This window comes from Macaca thibetana, chromosome 20 (genome assembly GCF_024542745.1).
Source record: "Macaca thibetana thibetana isolate TM-01 chromosome 20, ASM2454274v1, whole genome shotgun sequence".
NCBI lineage: Eukaryota > Metazoa > Chordata > Mammalia > Primates > Cercopithecidae > Macaca > Macaca thibetana.
Window position 1 is genome coordinate 34159979 of NC_065597.1, and position 24054 is coordinate 34184032.

The following is a 24054-nucleotide window of genomic DNA, read 5'->3' on the forward strand; positions in this document are numbered from 1 at the left end:
GGGCCCGCCTTCCTGTCTTTCAACTGCTTGCGGGCTGGGAGGGGAAGCGAAGCGCATCCATTTGCAGTCAACAACAGCACCCACCATCTGGACGGGGAGGTGGGCTGCAGCCTGCAGCTTCCGGGGCTGTTGGGGGAGGCCTAATAGTGACAATAACTTCTCACCTGCACACAGGGCTTGACAGTCCACAGAGCTCCATGGGGAGGATTGGGGGCCGGGTAGGGAGGATGGTTGGTAAATTGTGGGTAGAGTGAGAGATGGACTTGTGCGGTGAGGCTCCAGGGAGGGGAATGATGTCAACATGCACTGCTCCCCTCAAGCAGGGAGTGTCGCTGGAGCTGGCGTGGGGCTGCCATCTCCCTGCATCTGTCTCTCTGCCTCCGTTCTCCCTCTTTGTGTCGGCCTGTCTGTTAAGTCTCTCTCTCTGTCTCTCCATCTCTGTATCTCTACCCCCATCTCTGCTGTTTCTGCCTCTTTTTGTTTCCTACTGAGAAATCTGCATGCGATTGTGACATGGAGCCCCAGCTGCTGGAAGTGCCCTGCCCAACCTAGGTTTGGCCTGAGACACCCGCTTGGCTCAGGGCTCTGCCAGGCTGATGCCAAACTCATACATCCACTCATTCAGCCAACAAATATTTATTCAAGGCTTGCCATGAGCCAGGCCCTGTGCTCGGCCTGGGCTGGAACAGCGAGCGAGGCCACCCAGGTCCTTGTTCTCTAGGAGCTCAGGTTCTAGTGGCAATGCCCAGCCTCTGCTCAGGGAGCCCTCAACCCCACCCTCGCCCCTCGGCCCCACACAGTGAATGAGTGGGAGCACCCCCAGGTGTGCTGAGCCCCAGATCATTTGCTTTCTACCTCTATGATGAAAGCAAGGTCAGAGGTTGGGCCACCCATGTACGTGGCAGTCAGAGTCGGGAGTGGGGGGTTTGCCCAAGGTAGCTCACCCATTCAATGGTTCTTTGAAATGCAGTGTCCCTGGACACCTGCAGGGTTGCCAGCACCCTGAATACTGGGGTCTCTTCCAGGAGGGTGGGCTCTGATGGGATGGGCAGAGACCAGGGGCAGACTGGGTGGGAGGATCAACTCCCACCCCCCAAAACAAACCCCCAATGCCTGAGGGAATGCTGGCCTCCTGAATGCCCCTCAAGGTTACAGGCAGCCATGGGGTAGTTGTGGGAGGCCAGTGACAAGGAAGAGGGGAGAGGCTGGGGGCTCCTTCCAGGGCTACGCCAGCAACAGACTCTCCTCCCTTGCTGAGACCAGAATGTGGGTGAGGGCTTTGCAATGAGGGTAGGGCATGGAGGTGACTGTCACTTTTTGCTGGCAGGAGGTCTCAGGACTATAGGAACTTTAGAGCCCTGCAAGCCTGCTTATGTGGACTCTTGAACCAACAGTTGGATCTGGAGGGGATCTCTGAAGCCACGTGGTCAAACCTGGTCCCATCCTCTCCCTCCCCAGCCATATTGTGCAGAGAAGGAAACTGGCCCAGAGGGAGGCACAGAGCTGCCCAAGGTCACACAGTGAGCCAGAGCTAAGTCCAGATTGCAGGGCCGTGCCTTCCTATTCTTGAGATGCGGAGTGGGCCTGGTCCAGTCGCGCAGTAGAGGAGGAGACTGTGGTGCTCTGACTTGGGAGGTAGAGGATGGTGAACCAGCAGCAGATGAAGACACCTGTCAGGGAGGAGAGGCCTCAGTGAGCCTGGAAAGGGGTGCCAGGGAGTGGGGCAGCCTGGGCTGGTGGCTGCTGAGAGGGAGGAGACCCACTGTAACCACTCAATAACTGCTGGGAAAGTCGGGCAAAAATGCAACCATTTCACAACCATTTCAAAAATGAAATAAAAAAGAACCAAATAGAAATCTTGGAAATGAAAAACAGAGACCTTCAAATAAAATATCTACATATGCCTATTACAGAAAAGAAAGAGCAAAATAGAGGAATTTTCAGACATGCAAAACAACCATCACTCCCTCTATAAAGGATTATTATGGGAGGCACTCCAGCAAGAGGAAAAGGGAAAGTGTTGGGTGCAAGAAATGATAGTAAGTATAGAACATGACTTAGAAAAACTCTGTTTCAAGGAAATCTGTAACTGAAACACTATATACATGACAAATATTGAGAAGAATTCAATGGACAATTCAAGTATACCAAGGGCTCTGTTGTATTGGAGAGGAAGAGAGGAGGTAACAGAATAATCCAGACCCAGTGGAAACTTTGTAGAGTGAAGTGTGCAGGCTTACCTATTAAGGTAACCTCTGAAAGAATAACAAGGTCAGCTATCGTTTCAAGGTGCATTTCTCCCCAACCATCAACCCCTGGGATTCTTCAGGCATGGATTCATGATTCTCCATCTGGAGACAGCCTCAGATGGCCTTACAGTCATAATTTCTGTGACAATTGATATAGTTCCCACATATTGAAGACCTAGTGGTTCCCACATATTCATTGTCATTGTTCATTTTGAAATCTGGCAGGCCAGGCACAGTGGCTCATGCCTGTAGTCCCAGCACTTTCGGAGGCTGAGGCAGGTAGATCACCTGAGGTCAGGAGTTTGAGACCAGTCTGACCAAATTGGCGAAACCCCATTTCTACTAAAAATACGAAAAGTAGCTGGGCATGGTGGCATGCACCTGTAGTTCCAGCTACTCAGGAGGCTGAAACAGGAGAATTGCTTGAACCCAGGAGGTGGAGGTTGCAGTGAGCTGAGATCGTGCCACTGCACTCCAGCCTAGGCAACAGAGTAAGACTCCACCTCAAAAACAAACAAACAAACAAACAAAAATCTGGTAAAATAAGTATGGGATTATTCCAATTTCGAGATGAATGAGGATGGGGGGAGCCAAGGGACTTGCTGGGTCATGGATGGGGCTAGGATTTGGACCCAGGGCTGCCTGGCCCCAGCCACTAAGCCACAAAGTTTCATGGGGCACTGGGAGCCAGCCCTGGTCTTGGGGGCTTGTACCCGCTGAATCTAGGATGCCTGAGTTTCTAGTGACTCCTCTGAACAGGTTGAGTCTCATCACTCCTGTCTTGGCTGTTTCTCTCACACACAGTCAGGCTGTGATGCCTCTCTGAGCTGTGGATGTAAGGAAAAAAGAGAGCACATACAAACCCTAACCCATGCGCTGCTCTTACCCCTTTGCTGGGATCTCAGAGGAAGGGCCCTGTGGCGGCCGGTAACAAATGTAGCAAGCATTTCCTTCCTACCTCTATAGATCTCTGGAGATCCTGTCCATGTCATGTGGACATCAGATCACATGATTCTGCCCTTGTGGTCACTGCTGATTGGACCAGAGATGCATGATGAACACCCAACTTGCAAGGTCAGGTAGGGTTATGGTGGCCATGTTGGGTAACCATCTGGGGCCATAGGTAGTAAAGGGTGAGTGGAGAGAGAATGAAGGAGTTTTCACAGACACTAGGTGAGAGACTCCACAGCTCCAGGAAAACGATGGGGAACGTATCTGCTTTGGTTTGGGTGGCTTTTTCTGATCCTGGTAGCAGCTCCCATGAAGGCAGCTGATATGTCTGGGATGTTCGTTCCCTCCAAATCTCATGTTGAAATGTGATTCCCAATGTTGGAGGTGGGGCCTGGTGGGAGGGGATTGGATCATGGGGGTGGATCCTCATGATCCATATCACCATCATGATGCTTAGCACCATCTCCTTGGTGATGAGTGAGCGCTCGCTCGGAGTTCATGAGAGATCTCATTTAAAACAGCATGGCGCCTCCCCACTCCCTTGCTCCCACTCTTGCCATGTGATATGCTGGCTCCCCTTTATCTTCCACTGTGATTGGAAGCTTCCTGAGGCCTCACCAGGAGCAGATACTGGTATTGTGCTTTGTCTACAGCCTGTGGAACCATGAGCCAATTAACCCCATTTTCTTTACAAATTACTCAGTCTCCAGTATTCCTTCGTATTATAGTAACACAAACGGACTAATACAGCAGCCAGACTTTGCTGCCCTGGATCCTTGCTCTGAATATTTGAAATCAACATCCTTGACTTGAGCTAGCCTGACCAGAGTCCTGTGTTTTGCAAACCACCCTCTTCCCCACCTCCCAATACCTCCTGGGACAGACAACACAGCCCATCACCTCCCTGGTGCAGGGGCCTCACCTTGCAAGGAGTTGAAAAGTGCAAAGATGTAGACGGTGGAGAGGCCCAATGGGGTGAAGATGGCCAACCCCCATGTCACACCCAACAGGCTCGAGAGGCCCAGGATGGTGAGCACCTTCTTCCAGTTCTGTCCCTGCTCCTTGACCGCTGTCGCGCCAGACAGGGTGAAGATCTTCCAGGCCACCAGGGCCAGGACCACCATGCCAAAGAGGAAGGTGATGAGGAAATAGCCGTGGACGGTGATATAGAGGGTGTACATAGCTGTCCCTTCACGGAACCAGCATCTAGAGGAGGGGACACCTGTGGTGGGACTGGGAGTGGTACCTCCGGCCAGCAAGCCCAGGAAGTCCCCTGGCTGAGCTTTTCTGTCTGTGTAGGTGCCTCTCCCATTTCCACCCATCAATCCTTGGCTCTCCCGCTGTGGGAGGGGCCATCACCAGACTCCAGTCTCTTTAATGCGAAAATGACCTCAAAGACATGTTTCGTTTGCCCCATATTACATTGTGAAAAAACTGAATTAGTGGCCGCCTTTAAAATCAGAAGCTTTGGTACAAATACCTAGATTTCTGCTTCTCCTATAAAATCATACACCTGGCAGCTCTGTGGATGCCCTCCTGAAGGATAGTAACTGGCCGCTAATTAGATGGGCTTGTGACTGCCAGTTCACTGCAGTCCCCACCTGGCCCACTGCCTGCACCTTTGTGACCTCCCCGGCTCCTGGGGCCCCTGCTTTTGAGGCCCTGGGGACAGGTCTAAGGCCTTACCAGCTCCTTTTAGCAGAGAGCCATGGGCCCAGTGATGAGTGCCCCAAGGATCCCAAGGTGGGAGTCTAGAAACTGAACTCAGTTCCACTGCCCCCTGCACTGCAGGGGCAAAGGGCCTCAAAGAGCATGTTGATCAGTTCCCCCATGGTGCAGATGAGGAGACTGAGGCCCTGGGAGAGATTGGGCCTGCCAAGGTCACACACACAGCAGACAGGGCAGAGGCCGGACTAGACCCAGGGCTACTGGGAATCACTGGGCAGGTGGTGGCCTGAACAAGGACACCTGGCTGGGCAGCAGGTGGGGACTGAAATCCAACATACCCTCCACTCTCCAGGCTGCACACCCAGCATGCGGACAGGGTACCTTCTTTACTTTGCCTCAAGGTGCCGTGTGGGCTCGAGTAAGGCATCCTGCCTTCTGGTCCAGTTCTCCCTCTCCTTTCTCAGGCCCCCTCTCTCATTTCACTTCCTCTCTCTCTCTAGGCTTCAGTTTACTTCTCTGTGCCATGAGCTAGCTGGATCTGAGGATTCTTCTGGTCTTGACACATTTGGTCTAGATTTTCCTAGAAATCCCTCGTCTCCCCACCTCTCTCCAGCCCCGATATGCGGCATCGCCCCTGCTTCCACAGCCGCCACTCACAGCTCCAGAGAGGTGCGGTTCTCCCTGTCGCGGATGGTGTAGAGGCCATAGCTGTTGGCACTCCCAGTGCCGATGACCATCAGGGCAGGCAGGCCTGGGCACAAGGGGAAGCGGCATGGCATCACTGGGGCTTACTGGCACGTCCTCCTCCACATCCCTTCCAGATGGCCATCCTTCCAGCTCTGGGAGCCCCTCCTCTCTCTCCCCAGTGCTATTTCCCTCTGCACCCTCGGGGTCGGCTGTTTATTCTGTCCATCCAGGCAGCACCTACCCCAGCCCACCAGGCTCAGCTTCAGGAAGTAGTGCCCGAAGTAGGTGTTGAAGACCCTGACAGCGAGCAGGTAGAGGTGGAAGGCTTCCAGGCCCATCCAGGTGAAGGCACAGAGCAGGAAGTAGTGGAAGACAGCCCCTCGGGCCCAGCAGGCAGCATCAGACCCCTTTGAGCCACTCCCCACATTGACCAAGAAGGCCAGATTCAGGAGGAATAGGCTGCCACCCAGGGCCACGTGGATCTTTGGGGCATCTTCTGACTTGAACCTCTGCCGGGAAAGCCTGGGGAGAGAAATAAGAGGCCCCAAGGGGCCACAGCTCCCATGGGGAGCGCTCATGAGGCATCCAGGCCTGTCTACCCCAAACAGCCCATGGCTCTCCACCCCCACTGCCAGCTTCTGCCCCTGCCAGCAGACAGAGTGGAAATGTCCTGAGGTTCAAGTCCAGGAGCCTCTCATGGCATGTGGGGCCCTGTGGGTTCCGGATCCTACCAACCTCATCCCTTGATCGATGTGAGGCAGGATAATAGGGAAAATGAGGCCGGAAAATGAGGCAGGGGAATAGCAAAGGGAATTAAAAGTTGGATAAAGGGCAGAATAAGCAAAAGCAGAAAATAGAAGCAAGGTGAATGGGGTGGGTGAGCAAGAAGCAAGATGAAAAGCAGAGGTTCAGCAGGCAAGACAAAAGTGATACAAAAAAGGGACCCCATGGCCAGGAAGATCCAGACCAAACCGGTAAGGGGCAGCTCTTCACAGATGGGCATTTGCATTAGAGAGAAAAAGTATCTTTCACATAACCCTGTATGATAATTAGCTACTTAAGGTTCATGCATATGGGCTGCATATCATGCATGTACTTAAAATTATGGGATGGAGGTGACACACAAGTGCACAAGGGCCCAAAATAACTGAACAACACACACCTATCAGTCAAAAGCCAGACACTGGCTAGAGATTAGGCAGCCTTGGGAAGAGAAGAAAAAAACACCCGGAGTGACCCAACTACACCAAGGTGAGGCTGATCTCGTTTCGCAGAGGTCAGCCCACTCTCCCCCTCTGAGAGTGGAATACTGCGTGGAATACACTTTCGTTGCTTTGCTTGGCTCTCTGTGTGTCTCATCCAATTCTTTGTTCAGGGCACCAAGAGCCCGGAGCTTCGCGGCACCATGCAGTAACAGTTGCATTAGCCAAACCGTGTAACTCGCAGTTTCCTGAATGCATGCTGATTTTTCACACCTCCCAGACTCTGCCAGTGCTCTTCCCATGCTCTCAATGCCTTTCCCTGCTCCCCAGCTCTTCCCACCTTAATTGCCTGACTCCTGTTCTTCTGCCTTTCAAACACCCCTTGGATGTTTCCTTCTGGGGAGGCCGTCTCTGAATGCCCCTTAGCCTGAGCTGATTTGGACGTTTCCCAGCAACATAGTGTAACTCCCCATTCTCTCCGTCCTCGGGTCTCTCCCATGCTGTGAACTTCAGGCCTAACCCTGGAGGGGCCATGGATTCACTGGTGAAGTAGATGGACAGGTGGGTGGGTGCATGAAGCCGAAAATGCAGTAGGAGAGTGAGGCTCAGAGAGGGAGAGGAGGAGTCTTACGGGGTCACAGAGCAGGGCAGGGGCTCCAACCCTGGGCTCCAGACTCCCTGCCCAGTGACTCACCAGGCTCACCTCCCTCTCTCTGGAGCTCCCACTTTGAATTCTTAGCAAACCAGATACAAAAGGGCTCTCAGTCGAGGGAGGGGAGCCGGGGGCTTCCTGGAGGAGCATCTGGGATCATGTCCACCTCACCTGAGATGCCAGGCCCCACCCTGAGGAGCTGGTGGCAATTCCTCCTGGCGCTCCAAGCCCCGCTCACAGGGTCCAGCAACACGGCCAGCTGGCAAGTCACACTCGGCTTGTTGGGGACCGGGACCATGTCCTAGGCCAGGGCTTGGAGGGTGGGGGTGAGGGGCACCACTTATACTCATGGGTTGGTCTGTGATGGAGTGGGTGGGCCTAGTGGGGCCTGTGGCCCGGGGCCAAATGCTGACACAGAGGCACATGGAGAGGGCAGTGGGATGGCCCTGGAGGCGGGGACAGGAGACCCAAGGGCTGCTTCAAGTCACTCCCAGGCACCCCCAGGAGGCTGGGGGACAGGACAAGCTGGGGAACTGGCAGCTCCCCTAGGCTCCTTCAAGCTGGCAGGTCCTGTGGGTCCCTCAGCCATGGCCTGGGCGCAGGCGACCGAGGCTGCAGTGCTCTCTGCTGTTTCTGCCTGTCCTGCACTCACTCTCCCATCTTCTGGACACAGCCCCAGGTTTCCCTGAGGAATGCCCGTCCCCACTCTCAAGCACAACATAGGTCAGGGGCCAGGGGTTCTTTGTTAACTCAAACCCAAGAGCAGGCATGTGGCCTGGCCGGCCAATCTGTGTATTCCAGCCCTTGACCACAGTGACCCAGGCAGGCATGGGCACATGGTCCAAGTTAGACCAGTAAGACTCAACTCTAGTGTATACACAGGATAAAACTGCATAGGCTGATGCACGCAGACACACAGACCAGTTTCATGAGCACGTGACCTGTGTAGGGCCCCATATGCAGAAGGACTTCATGTTCTACTGTCGCCATCTTGACATTCTTAAAAATTTTTGAATAAGGGGCCATATATTTTCTTTTTCTTTTTCTTTTCTTTCCCTCCCCCCTTCCTTCCTTCCTTTCTTTCTTTCTCTCTCCTTCCTTCCTTCCTTCCTTCCTTCTCTCTCTCTCTCTTTCTCTCTTTTTCTCTTTCTCTCTTTCTTTCTTTCTTTCTGACAGAGTTTTGCACTTGTTGCCCAGGCTGGAGTGCAGTGGATCTCGGCTCACTGCAACCTCCGCCTCCTGGGTTCAAGCAATTCTCTTGCCTCAGCCTCCTGAGTACCTGGGATTACAGGCATGTGCCACCACCACGCCCAGCTCATTTTTTTGTATTTTAGTAAAGACAGGGTTTCACTATGTTGGCAAGGCTGGTCTCGAACTCCTGACCTCAGGTAATCTGCCTGCCTTGGCCTCCCAAAATGCTGGGATTACAGGCATGAGCCACTGCACCCGGCCTTCTATATTTTCATTTTGGACTGGGCTCAGCAAATGATATGTCCTGCACACACACACACACACACACACACACACACACACACACACAGACACACACATGAATGTGCATAAAAAATTGTGAAAACTGAGTAAAGTCTATGTTCTAGTCAATAGTACTGTACCACCAGCTACTGGTTTTGATATTGAACTATAGTTGTCTAGGATGTATCCATAGGGGGAATCTGGGAGAAGGAACCACAGGACTCTTTGCACTATTTTTGCAGCTTTCTGTTTTATCTCAAAATAAAAAAAAAATTTTTAAACCCTTCTTAATCCTGGGATTCATCTTAGAATACTTGGAAAAAGGAGATCTCTTTTATTTCTGCCTAAGCAGCTGAGGACCTATGATGCAATCCTGAGGCAGCCAGGGCCCCTGAGGGTGGTGAGGCTGCCCGATGTGACTGTCAAGAAGTGAGCAAAGCTGTGAGAGGCAGAAGGAGATCAAGTCCTGGGGACCTCTTTTGACTCCCCCTTGATTGAAGCCTGCCTGAAGTCCATGCACCTTGGATTTTTCAATTACATGAACCCTATTTGCTATTTGCTATTCTCAGTTATGTGAACCACACATTCCCTATTATGTTTAAGCCAATTTGAGTTGAATTTCTGCCACTTGCTCCTGAAATAGCTCTGACACATTTCAACCCCCAACCCTATTTTGGGATGAAGACACTAATGTGTGGAGAGGACATCAGTCAGAGGCTGCACAACTTGAGTGCTTCCCACCCTGCCCTGCTGCCTCCCTTGAGGGTGGGAGAGAGACATGGTGGGGAGGTGGGGATCACTCACCTCAGGACAGCATAAAGAATAATGGTGAAGGCCAGGAAGATCATGGAGACCCCACAGCCTGCCTGGGAGATGCGTGTGAGGATGTGCACTGTGGACTGGTCCAAGGTGGGTCTCTGTGGGTGACCCAGGAACCGGGACTACATCAGTTGGAGGCCAGGCTCATACACCCCAAGACCACCAGGCAGCCCCCTCCCCTGGGCAGGAGCTGGAAGTCCCTGGGATGGCTGGGATCAGAGTGGGGGGGGCTGTTACCAGGAGCAAGGCGAAAAAGGTCAGGTGGTCACAGCAGCACACGGTCCCCTCAGGCGCGGCCTCCGTGGAGCAGCCCTCAGAAGCCCAGTCTCCAGTGGGCCCTAGAGAGGAGGCCAGGGGAACAGAGGGAAAGGGAATATAGGGAGGGGAGAGGAGGGGAGTATAGAGGGGAGGGGAGGGGAACAGAGGGGAAGGGAATATAGGGAAGGGAGGGGAGGGGAGTGGAGAGGGGAGGGGAGGAGAACAGAGGGGAAGGGAATATAGGGAAGGGAGGGGAGGGGAGTGGAGAGGGGAGGGGAGGAGAACAGAGGGGAAGGGAATATAGGGAAGGGAGGGGCGGAGAGTGGGAGGGGAGGGGAGGAGAACAGAGGGGAAGGGAATATAGGGAAGGGAGGGGCGGAGAGTGGGAGGGGAGGGGAGGAGAGTGGGGAGGGGAGGAGAGTGGGGAGGGGAGGAGAGTGGGGAGGGGAGGGGAGGGGAACAGGGGGGAAGGGAATATAGGGAAGGGAGGGGAAGGGGAGGGGAAGGGAGGAGAGAAGGGGAGGGGAAGGAAGGGGATGGAGGGAGTGAAGAGGAGGGGAGGGGAGGGGAGGGGAGAGGAAGGCAGGGGAGGGACTCGACCAGTGGAGCTAGCCCTGCCCCATAATGCAGCCCATACCCTCCTTTCCTGTCTTACCCCAGAGAAGGTCCTCCAGGCCCTACCTTTAGTCGAATCCCAGAATACACAGGTGAGGGTCATGTTCTGAAACGAAGAGTGGAAGTCAGGAGAGAGGAAAAGGGAAGGCTGGGGGAGGGCAGGGGAAGCGGGAGGACAGTGTGCTCCCCCGAGGCCTAACGTGAGTGTGCATTAGGTAGAAGGCAAGGTCCATGCCCATGGGCCACACAGAAAAATTAAGTGCATCATTTGATGAGCCCTGGGCCTGCGTGTGGAGGGCGCAACTGTGGTATGGGGCTGTGGGCGGGAGGGTTTGCTGTCTGCATGCATGTGTGCGTGTCAGGGGAGCACGGGTGTGGAGGAAGTGGAATGCCGTGGGTATGCATGTGGGCTTGCCAAGTCCTCATGTGTGCCTCTATGGTGTGTGGCCTTGGACCCAATTATGTGCATGGCCCTAATGGCTCCTCCTGGGTGACTGTGGAAGGGTAGGGGACAGATGTGTAGTGTCCCATGCAGGGCCCATAGGCCCAGGTGTGCCCACCCGCCTGTCTGCCTTGCAGTGACTGCCAGGCCTGGGCAGGGGACTCACAGGGGGTGGACGCTGGTGGGAGAAGACAATCTCCAGAGGCTCAGCCAGCTTGGTGACATGCATTTGTCCCACACTCAAGCCCACCAGGTGATTATTCAACACGCCGCTGCCATCTCCCAGGCCGAGTTGGGGGCCCTGTGAAAGGGGAGATCGGGGAGGCTAGGCTGCAGAAGGGGCCATCCCAACCCACCAAGGCTGGGGTTCCTAGGAGCCTCCAGGAACCCATGGCCTTTTGCTTGGAGGGCAGAGTTAGGGAACAGGGGACCAGGGAGCTAAGCAGTCACGGGCAGGCTCCTCCCTGCTGCTCCCAGTGGTCTCCTGCTTGGGCTGGGCCAAGCAGGTCGCCTGGCCGCAAAGCTGTCCACGTGGCAGCTCTCCAGTGCTGGCCTCCAGAGTTCCTCTGCCCTCTTAACTAGAAGGAGCACGGGGCTAAGATCAGCCAAGAAATGGAAGACAGCGGGGAGGACAGCGTGCCCCTGAGGGTCTTAGCGTGAGTGTATTCGGTAGAAAGGGGGCTGGTGGGGGGAGCACACCAGCCCTCAGGGGTACCCATGTCTGCACAGGAGTGGATGCACACCTCTGGGTGCACATACCTGGTACACACATGTGCAAGGGCATGGGTACACTTGCTTGTGTGGATATGATCACAGTTGAGCACATGGGATCGTGTGTGCACAGGAATAGAAAAGGACATGCATGTCTGTGCACGCACGAGGACACGCAGGGCACATGAGCACCCTCAGGATACACAGACAAGCCAAAGGGCACTGATGTGTGGGGGTCAAACATCTGAGAGCGTGTGACCAGTGTGAGTCTGAATGCCATAGACTCTAGCGACAGGGGTCTGGGATGACCATGGGCTGCGTTGGAAACACTAAGAGGCTCACTATCTGCTCCGTCCCCATCGGATCCCTCAGCAGACTTCAGTGATAGCGAGCTGTGGCATGGGGCCCCCAGAGGACCTAGCACTTAACCTTGGAGCTTCCCTGAGTCCTCACCTTGAAGAGAGTCCCTGAACCGATGTCCAGAATGGTGATGGCCAAGCGGACCTCAGACCTGTTGCCTGGCAGGGATCGAAAAAAGCTCTTGGGAAGTCGCACTCTGTCAGGAGGCTTGTCCTCATCCTTCATCACCTGCCTCGGAATCTACAACCACAGACACAGCAGCTCCCATCGGTACCCAGCCCCCAACGCGAGTCCTGCCACTCCCCCAGCTGGGAGGGGAAACAGGCACACTGGGTAGGGGGCAGCACCTAGGACTGTCAGCTCTGAGAAGCAGGACGCCTGGGACACAGTGCAAGCTCTGCTCGTCACAGGCTGTGCGTCCCTAAAGAAGTTATAGCCCTTGTGGAGCCTCGGTTTTCCCAATACAGAGAGTAGAGCTAAGCTTGTGCCTGTTTGGGCACCTGACGCCTGGGCAAGCTGAATGTGCAAGTAAGAGGACGGCTGGAGGGCTTACTGGCCAGAGCCCTAACAGTCCCAGTGTTTACACAAGGCTTGATTGTGACAGTGTCTGACTTCTGACTCAGGAATAAATGGAAAGAATAAAACTGTCAGGAAGGAAGTTCAGGAAGCGAGAGAACAAGGGCAGAGAGGGAGGACACACACATTTACTCTGAATGTGAAATCCTGCTGCCTAACAACAACACCTTTTTAAAAAAACAAAGAATCGTCAAAATATTGAAATACATTTCAGTGGTCATTGCGAAGCATGGTGGGTTTTTTTCGTTTTTTTGTTTCTTCGTTTTTGTTTTTTTTTTTTTGAGATGGAGTCTCATTCTTGTTGCGCAGGCTGGAGTGCAATGGTGCAATGGCACTGTCTCAGCTCAGTGCAACCTCTGCCTCCCAGGTTCAAGCGATTCTCCTGCCTCAGCCTCTCAAATTGCTGGGATCACAGGCATGCACCACCATGCCCAGCTAATTTTGTATTTTTAGTAGAGACAAGGTTTCACCATGTTGGCCAGGCTGGTTTCGAACTCCTGACCTCAGGTGATCCATCCGCCTCAGCCTCCCGAAATGCTAGTATTACAGGCGTGAGCCACTGTGCCCACCTGCAAAGCATGTTTCATTCATTTTCTGAGCTCCCTGTTCCACTAAGGGCTACAGCCTGACCCACCCAGGGCCTGCCTCAGAAGCACCCCATGCCCACTGGTACAGGGGGTTTATGGTTGGAGCTGAAGGCCCCAACTTTCTCCTTCCCAGTCCAGACCCTCATCGAAAGGACACGTGGGTGATTTCTGGGGCCAGTGCATAACCTATGCAGAGGGCTCAGCTGCTTGAGTGACATAATAAAGGGTTGAGAAAGAATCTATCTTCCATTTCCCTTTCTCCAGACAAACCTAAAAGTACCTCAACGCTAACCAACTCACCTTGTAGCCTGAAGTTCCACCACCACATCCATTTCTTCTGGAAGGCAGGAGACTTTCTGAGCCCTCGCTATCCCAAGCATTCGCTGTGCATTATCTCATTTGCTCCTCTCATTCATCTTTTGTTTGTTTTGTGTTTCGTTTTGTTTTTGTAGAGATGGACTCTCACTGTGTTGCCCGGGATGGTCTAGAACTCCTGGCCTCAAGCCGTCCTCCTACCTCGGCTCCCAAAGTGCTCAAATTGCAGGTGTGCACCACTGCACCTGGCCATGTGAATCTTGAAAGTGGGCAATACCTTCATTTTTTTTTTTTTTTTTTTTTTGGAGACGGAGTCTTGCTCTGTCGCCCAGGCTGGAGTGCAGTGGCCGGATCTCGGCTCACTGCAAGCTCCGCCTCCCGGGTTTACGCCATTCTCCTGCCTCAGCCTCCCGAGTAGCTGGGACTACAGGCGCCCGCCACCTTGCCCGGCTAGTTTTTTTGTATTTTTTAGTAGAGACGGGGTTTCGCCGTGTTAGCCAGGATGGTCTCGATCTCCTGACCTCGTGATCCGCCCGTCTCGGCCTCCCAAAGTGCTGGGATTACAGGCTTGAGCCACCGCGCCCGGCCTACCTTCACCTTTTTACAGACGGGGAAACCAAAGCTCAGAAAAGTAATTTGCCCATGATCGCAATGGCTGGTCAAGAGCAGAGCTGGGATTTGAATCCAGACCAGCATATACCCAGAGTCTGTCCATTGAACCCTTTCCCTCATTTCAAATATGTTCCCTCAGTAGAAGAGCTCAAGGAAATTTTAGGCTTGGAGGAGACTTAGAGCTCATTTTACAGACACAGCTCTGCCAATTGGGATGTGGGAGAGAGACAAGCCCTAATGAGCACCAATCACAGGATATAACTCTCTTAGAGTTTTGAAATATATGTCCAAGAAAAATGGGGTCTGAACCAGCCAGGAGGGCTGGGGAGCTCTTCACCTGAGAGGGTTTCAGAGAGAAGTAGAGGTCTTCTGCGGTGTTGGTGCTGAGGTTCTGGACCAAAGCCTTCAAGAAAGTCATGTTCACCTTCTCCGTCAAACCTTCCTTCACCAGATGGGCCTCGAAGTTTAGCCAGTATCTGCAAAGGGCCAGGGATGGGGGAAGGGTAAGATCCTGCAGACTGAGTTACTCACTCGTCAGGCTCTTGGGGTGAGAGGGCTGACCCAAACTCTCAAAGTGAAAACCCTGGGATCAGGGCAGGAGGAAGGAAAGTGGCTTGGGGGCCGTCCAGGCTGCTCCTGCAGGATTCCCGCTGAGTATTTTATGTGTTTGTCTTTTTTTTGTGCATGTGGTAAAGTGCACATAGCGTAAAATTTACCATTTTAACCATTTTAAAGTGTCCAATTCAATGACATTAAGTAAGTCACAATGTTGTGCAACCGTCACACTATCTAGTTCCAGAACATTTCGTCACCCCAAAGGAAACGCATACCCATGAAGCTCTCCCCTCCCTCTGCCCCCGGCCTCTGCGATCACTCATCTGCTTTCTGTCTCTGAGTTTGCCTATTCCAGATAGCTCACGCAAATGGAATCATACCACATGCAGCCTTTTGTTTCCGACTTCTTTCACTCGGAATAATGTTTTCAGGGTTCATCTATGTTGTAGCGTGTATCAGTATTCCATTTTATTTTTGAGATGAAGTCACACTGTGTCGCCTAGGCTGGACTGCAGTAGCGCAATCTTAGCTCACTGCAACCTCCGCCTCCCGGGTTCAAGTGATTCTGCTGCCTCAGCCTCCCGAGTAGCTGGGATTACAGGCGTGAGCCACCATACCCAGCTAATTTTTTGTATTTTTAGTAGAGAAACATGGGGTTTCACCATGTTGACCAGACTGGTCTCGATCTCCTGACCTCAAGCAATCCGCCCACCTCAGCTCCCCAAAGTGCTGGAATTACAGGCATGAACCACTGCACCTGGCCCTATTTCTTTTTTTAAATTATTTTTAGTAGAGTTGGTGTCTCACTCTGTTGCCCAGGCTGGTCTTGAACTCCTGGCCTCAAGTGATCTTCCTGCCTCGGCCTCCCAAAGTACTGGGATGACTTTGGGCATGAGCCACCGTGCCTGGCCCCTGTATTTTATTTCTTTTTATGGGTGAATACTATTTCATTGTATGGGGAGATCACATTTTGATTATGCCTTCATCCATTGAGGGACATTTGGGTATTTTCCTCTCTCTCTCTTTTTTTTTTTTTTTTTTTGGCTACTGTGAAAAAATGCTGCTACAAATATTCATGTACTAGCTGCTTCTGCTTCTTCTTCTTCTTCCTCTTCTTCCTCCTCTTCTTCTTCTTTTTTTTTTTTTTTTTTTTTTTGAGATGGAGTCTCTCACACTGTTGCCCAGGCTGGAATGCAGTGGAGAGATCTCGGGTCACTGCAGTCTTCACCTCCTGGGTTCAAGCAATTCTCCCACCTCAGCCTCCCGAGTAGCTGGGATTACAGGCGTCTGCCACCATGCCTGGCTAATTTTGTTGTATTTTCAGTAGAGATAGGGTTTCACCATGTTGACCAGGCTGATCTCAAACTCCTGACCTCAAGTGATCTGCTCCCCTCAGCCTCCCAAAGTGCTAGGATTACATGCGTGAGCCGCCGTGCCTGTCCCATGTATGAGCTTTTGTTTGGAGACTTGTTTTAAATTCTTTTGGGTATATACCTTGGCAGCACAAAGAGGAGCCTCTGAACAGCTCTAGGGTGCTAAGAAGCTACTGGATCGGCTGCAGGTGGGAATGGAAGCGTTTTCAGGCCACCGAAATAACATGATCCAATGAGATGGCTGTCCTAACACCAAGCCTGAGAGCACAGGGATTTTACTCATTCCTTTAACACATATTCATTAAGTACTAATACAAGCCACATGCTTTTCTAGGTATCCCAGAAGAGTTATGGGCAACTTTGATTAGGAGTGGGAGAAGGAAAGAGAGGCAGAGATATTTTTGGAGATGTCTCCTAAAGATGTTGTGTTCTAAACCTCTTCATCTCCCTCACCCCCACATCTAACCAATCTCTTGTCTTATTGAGTCTACATCATGTCATCTCCCCCTTCCATCTCTCCTTTCCAAGTACACAATGCCAATTGCTGCTGGTGGTGCTGGCTGGGCCCTCACTCCCACCCAGAGCCCTGGTCATGTCTTCCTGCATCACCACCCCTGTAGCCGTCCCTGAAGCCTGAGCAATCTTTCCAAAATGCAGAGTTGACTATACTCTACCTGCGCTTAAAATATGTCATTGCCCTGCCACACCCCTGCCATTGGTATAGCTTACACAACCCTTCACACCTTAGTCTCTGCTTTTATTTCCAGTCCTATCTCCCACCCATCGCATCTGCCCATTGTCTCTTCCATCCCCACGCAGTTTACATTGTTACAGTTCAAAGCATTGTAGTTATCCCCCATTACTCTCAAGTTCTGTTGCCTGTATCCCCACTATTGCTTAGATCCAACTGGAAAACTCCTATGCACCCTTCAAAGCCCTTTCCAGGTTTCCTCCTCTGTGAAGTCTTGGCCACCTTCCCTCCTCCAGGCTAACCTGGCACCTTGTCTGCCCTTCTGTATACACTCTGGAGTCATCATTTTTGGGTCTGTGTCGGTCCTTCCACAACTCCCAAGGGCCGGGATAGGAGTGGATTCATCTCTAAATCCCCTAGATCAGTAGGGACCCCAACTGCCAGAATGGGCGTGTTGGGTCAGGGGGACTGTGGTGTCAAACAAGGTGGAAGGGTCAGATGGCAGCAGCATTTTCTGGGGCCATGGGGTCAGATGGCCCCATCCCTTCCTGATAGGCCCCCTCCTAGCAGCTTCAAATTCCACTTCCAGCTCAGGGGGCCCCCTCACCTTTGCAAGTTTTCCACATTGCAGGAGTCGCTGCCCGACGGCCTGCACTTGGTGAAGCACGAAGCCTTGTCATTCAAGTTGAGGATGTCGTACTTGTCTATGTTGTTTCTCCCCAGGCAGGTGTTTCTTGGCTGTTCGATGGAGTTTTCTTGACCTAAGGAAGGAATGCAGAGAGTGTGAATGGGCTGGACGAAGATGGGCAACAAGGACAAGGAGGAGGGAAGGGAGCTGGGGGTCCAGAGTCCGGTGGTTGGGCTGGAATTCCAGCTCCATACATCACACTAATGGTGCACTTGAGCAGGATGCAGACCGTCTCTGGGGCTGTTTCCAAGGTAAAAGCAAATACCCCATCTCCCAGGGCTGGTAGGATGCTTTGGAAAAAGCATGTACAAAAGGCTTGGCACGTGGCTTTGTAAATACAAGGTTTAATATGTTTGTGCTATTACTCCTTTACCCCTTCCTCCACGGAGTCTGCCTGGCTTTTCAGTTATTCCACATCAGACCTTCCAAAGCCCTTGCAACTGTGGCCTCCTGGTCAAACTCTTGGATGTATTCTGTCTTGGTTTGCCTTATTCTCCCACATTCGTACTACAACCCTCACAGCTACTTCCTAGGACAGGTAGAAAATACACCAAACCAAGGCCCCTGGAGCAAAATGACTTGAGAAAGGTTACTAGGTAGTTGGAGGCTGCTCCAGGACTAAAGACCAGCTTTTGTGAATTTTAGTTCAGTTCCCTTTCACCTAACACAGGGCAGGAAGTGGAAGCTTTGGGTCATCTACTAGCTGTATGTCCTGAGGCAACTTAAACTCTCTGAGGCTCAATCTTTCGCCAGCAAAATGGAGCTAATCATACATTCCTTGCCAGTTTCGGGAAGGATTGGAGATAAAGGACATAGCTCATTGTAGGTGTTCAAAGACTTTACCACCTTTAACAGTTTATTGCACAGCCTTCTAGAAATTTTGCAGACGGTATGCATATGCAAGTATTTATAAGTACATCTTTTTTTAATTAAAAATGTTTTAATTGATTAGAGAGGGTTCTCACTATGTTCACTATGTTGCCCAGGCTGGTCTCAAACTCCTGGCCTTAAGCGATCCTCCTGCCTTGGCTGCCCAAGGTGCTGGGATTACAGGTGTGAGCCACTGCGCCCTGCCAATACATCATTTTTAAACTTTACACAAATAAGGTCACTTAACAATATATCTTTTTTTTTTCTTTTGAGACAGAGTCTTGCTCTGTCATCCAGGCTGGAGTGCAATAGCATGATCATAGCTCACTGCAGTCTAGACCTCCCAGGCTCAATTGATCCTCCAACCTCAGCCTCCCAAGTAGCTGGGGCTATAGGCACATGCCACCATGCCTGGCTAGTTTTTCATTTTTTAATGTTGTTTATTTTTATTTTTTGTAGAGACAGGGTTTTGCTGTGTTGTCCAGGCTGATCTCAAACCCCTCTGGCCTCCCAAAGTGCTAGAATTTATAGGCATGAGCCACCATGCTTGGACTAGCAATATATCTTGAAGAACTTTCCACCTCATTCTTTATATAGTTGCAAACTATTCCATTACATGGGCATTGCAACACTTTTTTTAACCGGTCCCCTCTTGGTGGACGTTGTTTTTCACAATCTGCCACAAAAATACTTGAGTGTGCGTCTTTCAGCTTGTGTTGAGAACTCATAGAAAACATTCCTATCATAGGACTTTCTGTATCTAACTGTATGTGCTTTAAAACACTGCCAGGAAGGCTGGGCGCAGTGACTCACGCCTGTAATCCCAGTACTTCGGGAGGCGGAGGCGGGCAAATCATGAGGTCAGGAGTTTGAGACCAGCCAGCCTGGCCAACATGGGGAAGCCCTACTAACCATACAAAAATTAGCTGGATGTGGTGGTGGATGCCTCTAATCTCAGCTATTCAGAAGGCTGAGGCAGAAGAATTGCTTCAGCCTGGGAGGCGGAGGTTGCAGTGAGCCGAGATCGCACCACTGCACTCCAGCTTGGACGACAAAGAGAGACTCTGTCTCAAAAAAAAAAAAAAAAAAAAAAAAAAAAAAACCAACAACAAAAAATTCCTATTATAGGACTTTCTGTATGTGCTTTAAAAAACTGCCAGGTATTATTGAATTTCCCTCCAGAAAATGGTGTACCTTAGGCCGGGCGCGGTGGCTCAAGCCTGTAATCCCAGCACTTTGGGAGGCCGAGACGGGCAGATCACGAGGTCAGGAGATCGAGACCATCCTGGCTAACAGGGTGAAACCCCGTCTCTACTAAAAAATACAAAAAGCTAGCCGGGCAAGGTGGCGGCGCCTGTAGTCTCAGCTACTCGGGAGGCTGAGGCAGGAGAATGGCGTGAACCCGGGAAGCGGAGCTTGCAGTGAGCTGAGATCCGGCCACTGCACTCCAGCCTGGGCGACAGAGCGAGACTCCGTCTCAAAAAAAAAAAAAAAAAAAAAAAAAAGAAAATGGTGTACCTATTTATACTCTCACTCAAAGTGGGTAAGAGTGACCATTTATCCACATGCCTATTATTCTATAGTTTACTAAACTTTTGAATTTTTGCCAGTCTGAGAGATGACATTGAATCTTATTTTCATTTAAGGAGTTTGAGCATCTACCTGTATGTTTGCGGCCACTTATACGTCTTTTACTCTGAATTGCTTTGTTGTATCCTTCTCCCGTTGAGGACGGGAAGTGGGTCTTGGCTCTGTGTCGTCACTTTTCAGATTACCCCCCAGGGACTGTTAGGAGAGCTCCCTCTGCAATGGGTGGTGCTGGGGGGTGAGGCGGGCAGGGGCTCATTTGCTTTCCATTTTTTATTTCCCTCTCTGCTTTTCGATTTTTAAAAAATCATGTCCAGTATTACTGTCACATTTTTTAAAAAACCTGTTCATTTTTAATCATTAAGACAAAAAAATACATGATACAAATAATGGCTGAATAAAGAGTAACAGCAGAGTAAAACAATAACATTTTAGGGTGGATTTTCTAATAATGGACTCTATATGTGATAATTTGTTTTAGATAGCTTATAAAGGAACTGTAAATTTCTGTTAGTTTACAAAGATATTTATGATGCATTGTTTAATAGGAAATGAAAATGATAGATGGGCATGCATGTAATATGATCCATGTTTGCTTTTTTTTTTTTTTTTTTTTTTTTTTTTGAGACGGAGTCTCGCTCTGTCGCCCAGGCTGGAGTGCAGTGGCGCGATCTCGGCTCACTGCAAGCTCTGCCACCCGGGTTCACGCCATTCTCCTGCCTCAGCCTCCCGAGTAGCTGGGACTAGAGGCGCCTGCCACCGCGCCCAGCTAATATTTTGTATTTTTAGGAGAGACGGGGTTTCACCGTGTTAGCCAGGATGGTCTCGATCTCCTGACCTCGTGATCCGCCTGTCTCGGCAAGTTTGCTTTTTAAATAAAGGGGAGAAGAGGGAGAGGAGGAGGAAGACAGAAACAGGGAGAGGGAAGAAGCGAGGAGAGGGGAGGAAGGAATGGGAGGGGAAGGAAGAGGACGGGAGAGAACATCGTCAGCTTGAGGGTAGGTGCCATCCTCTGCCATCCCAGCCCTGCTGTCATGAACGAGCGCAGGTGAGGCAGCCCCCTGGTGGGTGACATCAGAGACTCCCTCCCGGATTGCCATGAATTTCAGTGCAGGCATGTAAGTGAAGCTCTTGGCAAGCACGCTACACAGACAGGATCGTTAAATATCTTTTCCGTGTTTACTCTTTGAAGACACTGCAAGCATTTCACGTAGACGAGGAGACGCTGTGTTAGGCCTGTGGGTGGGATAACGCTCCCCTCCTCTCCGGACCCTCTGTGCTCCAGAGCTTGGCCTCCATGGGCTGCCTCATTGGGGGGGTCAGCAAGTGGGGAGTGGACTGGAGATCAGAGGGCAGGAGGAGGGCAGGGTGGGCACTCACCCCCACCCCGCAAGGCTGCTTCAGCCCCTGCTGGCTCACCACGAGCAAACCACCGCCATTTCCCTCCTGCAGCCACAGTCTGGCTCCAGAAGCCCAGGGGTCCACTCCCTCCTGGGCCCTTTAGACCTCAGGGTGCTGAAGGCCGCCCCAGGTGCCAGCCTGCCCAGCGACCACCCTCCTTGCTCCCCGTGCTCTGCCCGCACCTTTGTCATGTGTCCCTTCATGCCAGCCCCTCCATTGCATCCACCCCGCTCAGTCCTAACAGCTGGGCCTCACATGCGAGTCCCCACCACACTGTGTCACTCCTGCAGACTGTCAGCCTTTTGAGGGCAGGGGCCAAGTGGTACCAGCAGGAGCAGAGGGCACCATCGCTGCTTCCTGAATGAATGAATGAATGAATGGGCAAATGGATGAATGGAGACTAACACATCACTGTCCACACAGGAAGTATGTAGACCTTCCTGCGTGTAGACCTCTTAAAGCTCCTCGCTCGATCAAATGGCTGCTGTTCTGCCCCAACCAGAGCGCTCACATCACCATGGGGGAAACAGCATCGCCTGGAGGAGCCTTGAAGACCCAACCAGCGATGACAACTGGGGCCTGAGGATGCCCACGAGCCCTGGTCACAGCTGCCATCAGTGGCTCCGTTCATCCATCCATCAAGGGCTGCCCGGTGGCCTGCTCTGTACCAGGACCTCCCAGGGCCACTAGGAGGACAGTGCTACCATCTCCCACCCTTTTTTGAGCCAGGGACTGATTCACTCCATTGAATCTCCCAATGGTTGAAGAGAAGACGGTTCTTTGAAGCCCAAAGCAGTTGATCTGTGTGGCCAAAGTCATGCGACCACACGCTGGACACACAGGGAGATGGACATGCAGGCCCCTCACTGAGTCAGGAGCAAAATGAGAGCGGCCCGCAAGGCCCCGAGACAGGAGTACTGAGGAGGGAGCACTAACGGGGAAGCACCTCCCTCTGTCTGAGAGGGTTGCTAAGACACCACAGAGGCCAAGAAGGGTAAATGGAGCCGGCTAGGTGGGCAAGGGGTAGGGGGACAGATTTCCCGGGAGAGAGGCCAGCGAAGGTAAGGCCTGGGCACTTCCACGGCCTCTGGAGACGCACCACGTGTTTGTGTGTGAGACAGGAGAGTGACGGGGAGGAGTGTGGATCCTGGCTCAGGCCACTGAGGACCAAGGGGTCGTGGCTGACACTGGGAGAGGGAGCCGGTGTGGGGTGACATGTACAGGAGGAGAGGGCCAGAAGAACGAGGTGACAGACTTTCCTGGCCTCAGCTTCCAGAGTGTCCAAATACTGTCCCCAGGATCCCACAAGCCAGTTGGAGAATTGCCTGCCCAGGGCCGACCCCTGTCCCAGAGCCAGGGCTGTCAGGAGACACAGCCCAGGTCGGGGAGTCAGGGAGCACCCTCTGACCTCCCCTATCTCCAGGGCACTGTGGAGCAACAAAGGGAACCTGAGACCAGTCCTGAGCAAAGTTTAGTGGAAGGAAAGGACTGACCCAAAGGGACAGGCCTAGAGGAGGTGCTGAGGCGGCCACGGGGGTTCTCGGAGGACACGTCCCAGACATTCCAACTCTTCACCCTCTCTAGTCCCTGCGTCTGTCCCTGGATCCCTCCCTCAGCAGGGAAGGGTTGGCCCAGCGTGGCAGGAGGGGATGAGGAGCCAGCCACTCACCTGAGGTCAGGAGCAGGAGAAGCAGGAGCAGGGATCCCAGACCCCTGGGTGTCGCCATCCTTGGCCAGCCTTGCCCACGCCACCAGAGCCCTGCAGCTGTCTGGCCCTCTGGCCCCAGGCTCTGCCGAGCTGGCCTGCCCCCACCCTGCAGCCCCACCGCTCTGGCTTCCTGTCTCCTCTTTCTCACCCTTCCTGCTCAATGGCCCCATCGGTTGGGTTGTGAAAGGTTAGCGTGGGGAACTGGGTAGTGCTCCCAGCTCACCGCAGCCTGGGTCCACCTGCAAAGGGAGCTGCTGAGCCCACCCAGGTATGTGCCCCAGGGCCCCACTGGGGTGGATCTATGGGGCTAGAAGCTGGGTGGCCACACAGGCCTGGCTCAGAGCAGACCCCTGGGAACTGTGATGAGCACAGGCTTTGGAGTCAGACGCATGTACTCAGACCCCTCCTCTCACAAGCCGGGAGCCTCTCTGAGCCTCAGTTTCCTCCTCCATAAAGTGAAGATGGCAATGGGGCTGCCTCCTAAGGCTGTGTCAGAGTTTGATGAGACCTGCAAGAAGCTGGGCACAGAGCCTGGCTCTGGGCATGAGGACAAAGACCCGGATGGAGCCTGTGGCTTGAACCAGGCTGGAAGGCGTGGGAGGAGAGCAGGAGCTGACCCTGTGGCCTGAGCCTCCCCCACCAGCCTGGATAACAGGACAGTCCCACAGGCAGGGGAGCGGGAAGACAGGAGTGGGGCCCCAGGGGCTGGTCAGGTCTGGACTGACATCCGTCCTGGCCACTTCCTGGCTGGGTGACCTTGCATGCACTGTCTGTCACCCTGAGCCCCCGGAGGTGTGTGATGAACTCATGGATAACGCAGGCGGAGCCGCTCAGCCAGTGGATGTGGCCATGACATCGCCTCTGATCATCAGAGCTGTGAAATTGTTGTCTTCACACCCCAGCTGGTCACTGATCGGGTGCGGGGGCGGGTGGCAAACACGCCTGGGCTTCAGCCTGAAGGAATTGGGGCTCCAGCCACTCGGGCTTCAACTCTGGAGGCCCCA

General features: G+C 52.6%; 2 protein-coding genes across 2 annotated transcripts in view; one reads left to right on the top strand and one right to left on the bottom strand.

Annotated features, from left to right (window-relative positions):
- Window positions 1–24054, top strand: part of CIAPIN1 (cytokine induced apoptosis inhibitor 1) — a 321083-nt gene that overhangs the window by 45738 nt on the left and 251291 nt on the right. The window lies entirely within an intron of this gene.
- ADGRG3 (adhesion G protein-coupled receptor G3) lies at window positions 631–23125 on the bottom strand. Its single transcript, XM_050772939.1, has 12 exons — window positions 23012–23125; window positions 17404–17557; window positions 14515–14653; window positions 12181–12327; window positions 11183–11317; window positions 10641–10680; window positions 9939–10039; window positions 9687–9799; window positions 5797–6077; window positions 5526–5619; window positions 4123–4406; window positions 631–1670 (listed from the first exon to the last, which is right to left on the bottom strand). The coding sequence occupies exons 1-12, from the start codon at window positions 23067–23069 to the stop codon at window positions 1561–1563; spliced, it is 1656 nt and encodes a 551-aa protein (XP_050628896.1). The 5' UTR covers window positions 23070–23125; the 3' UTR covers window positions 631–1560.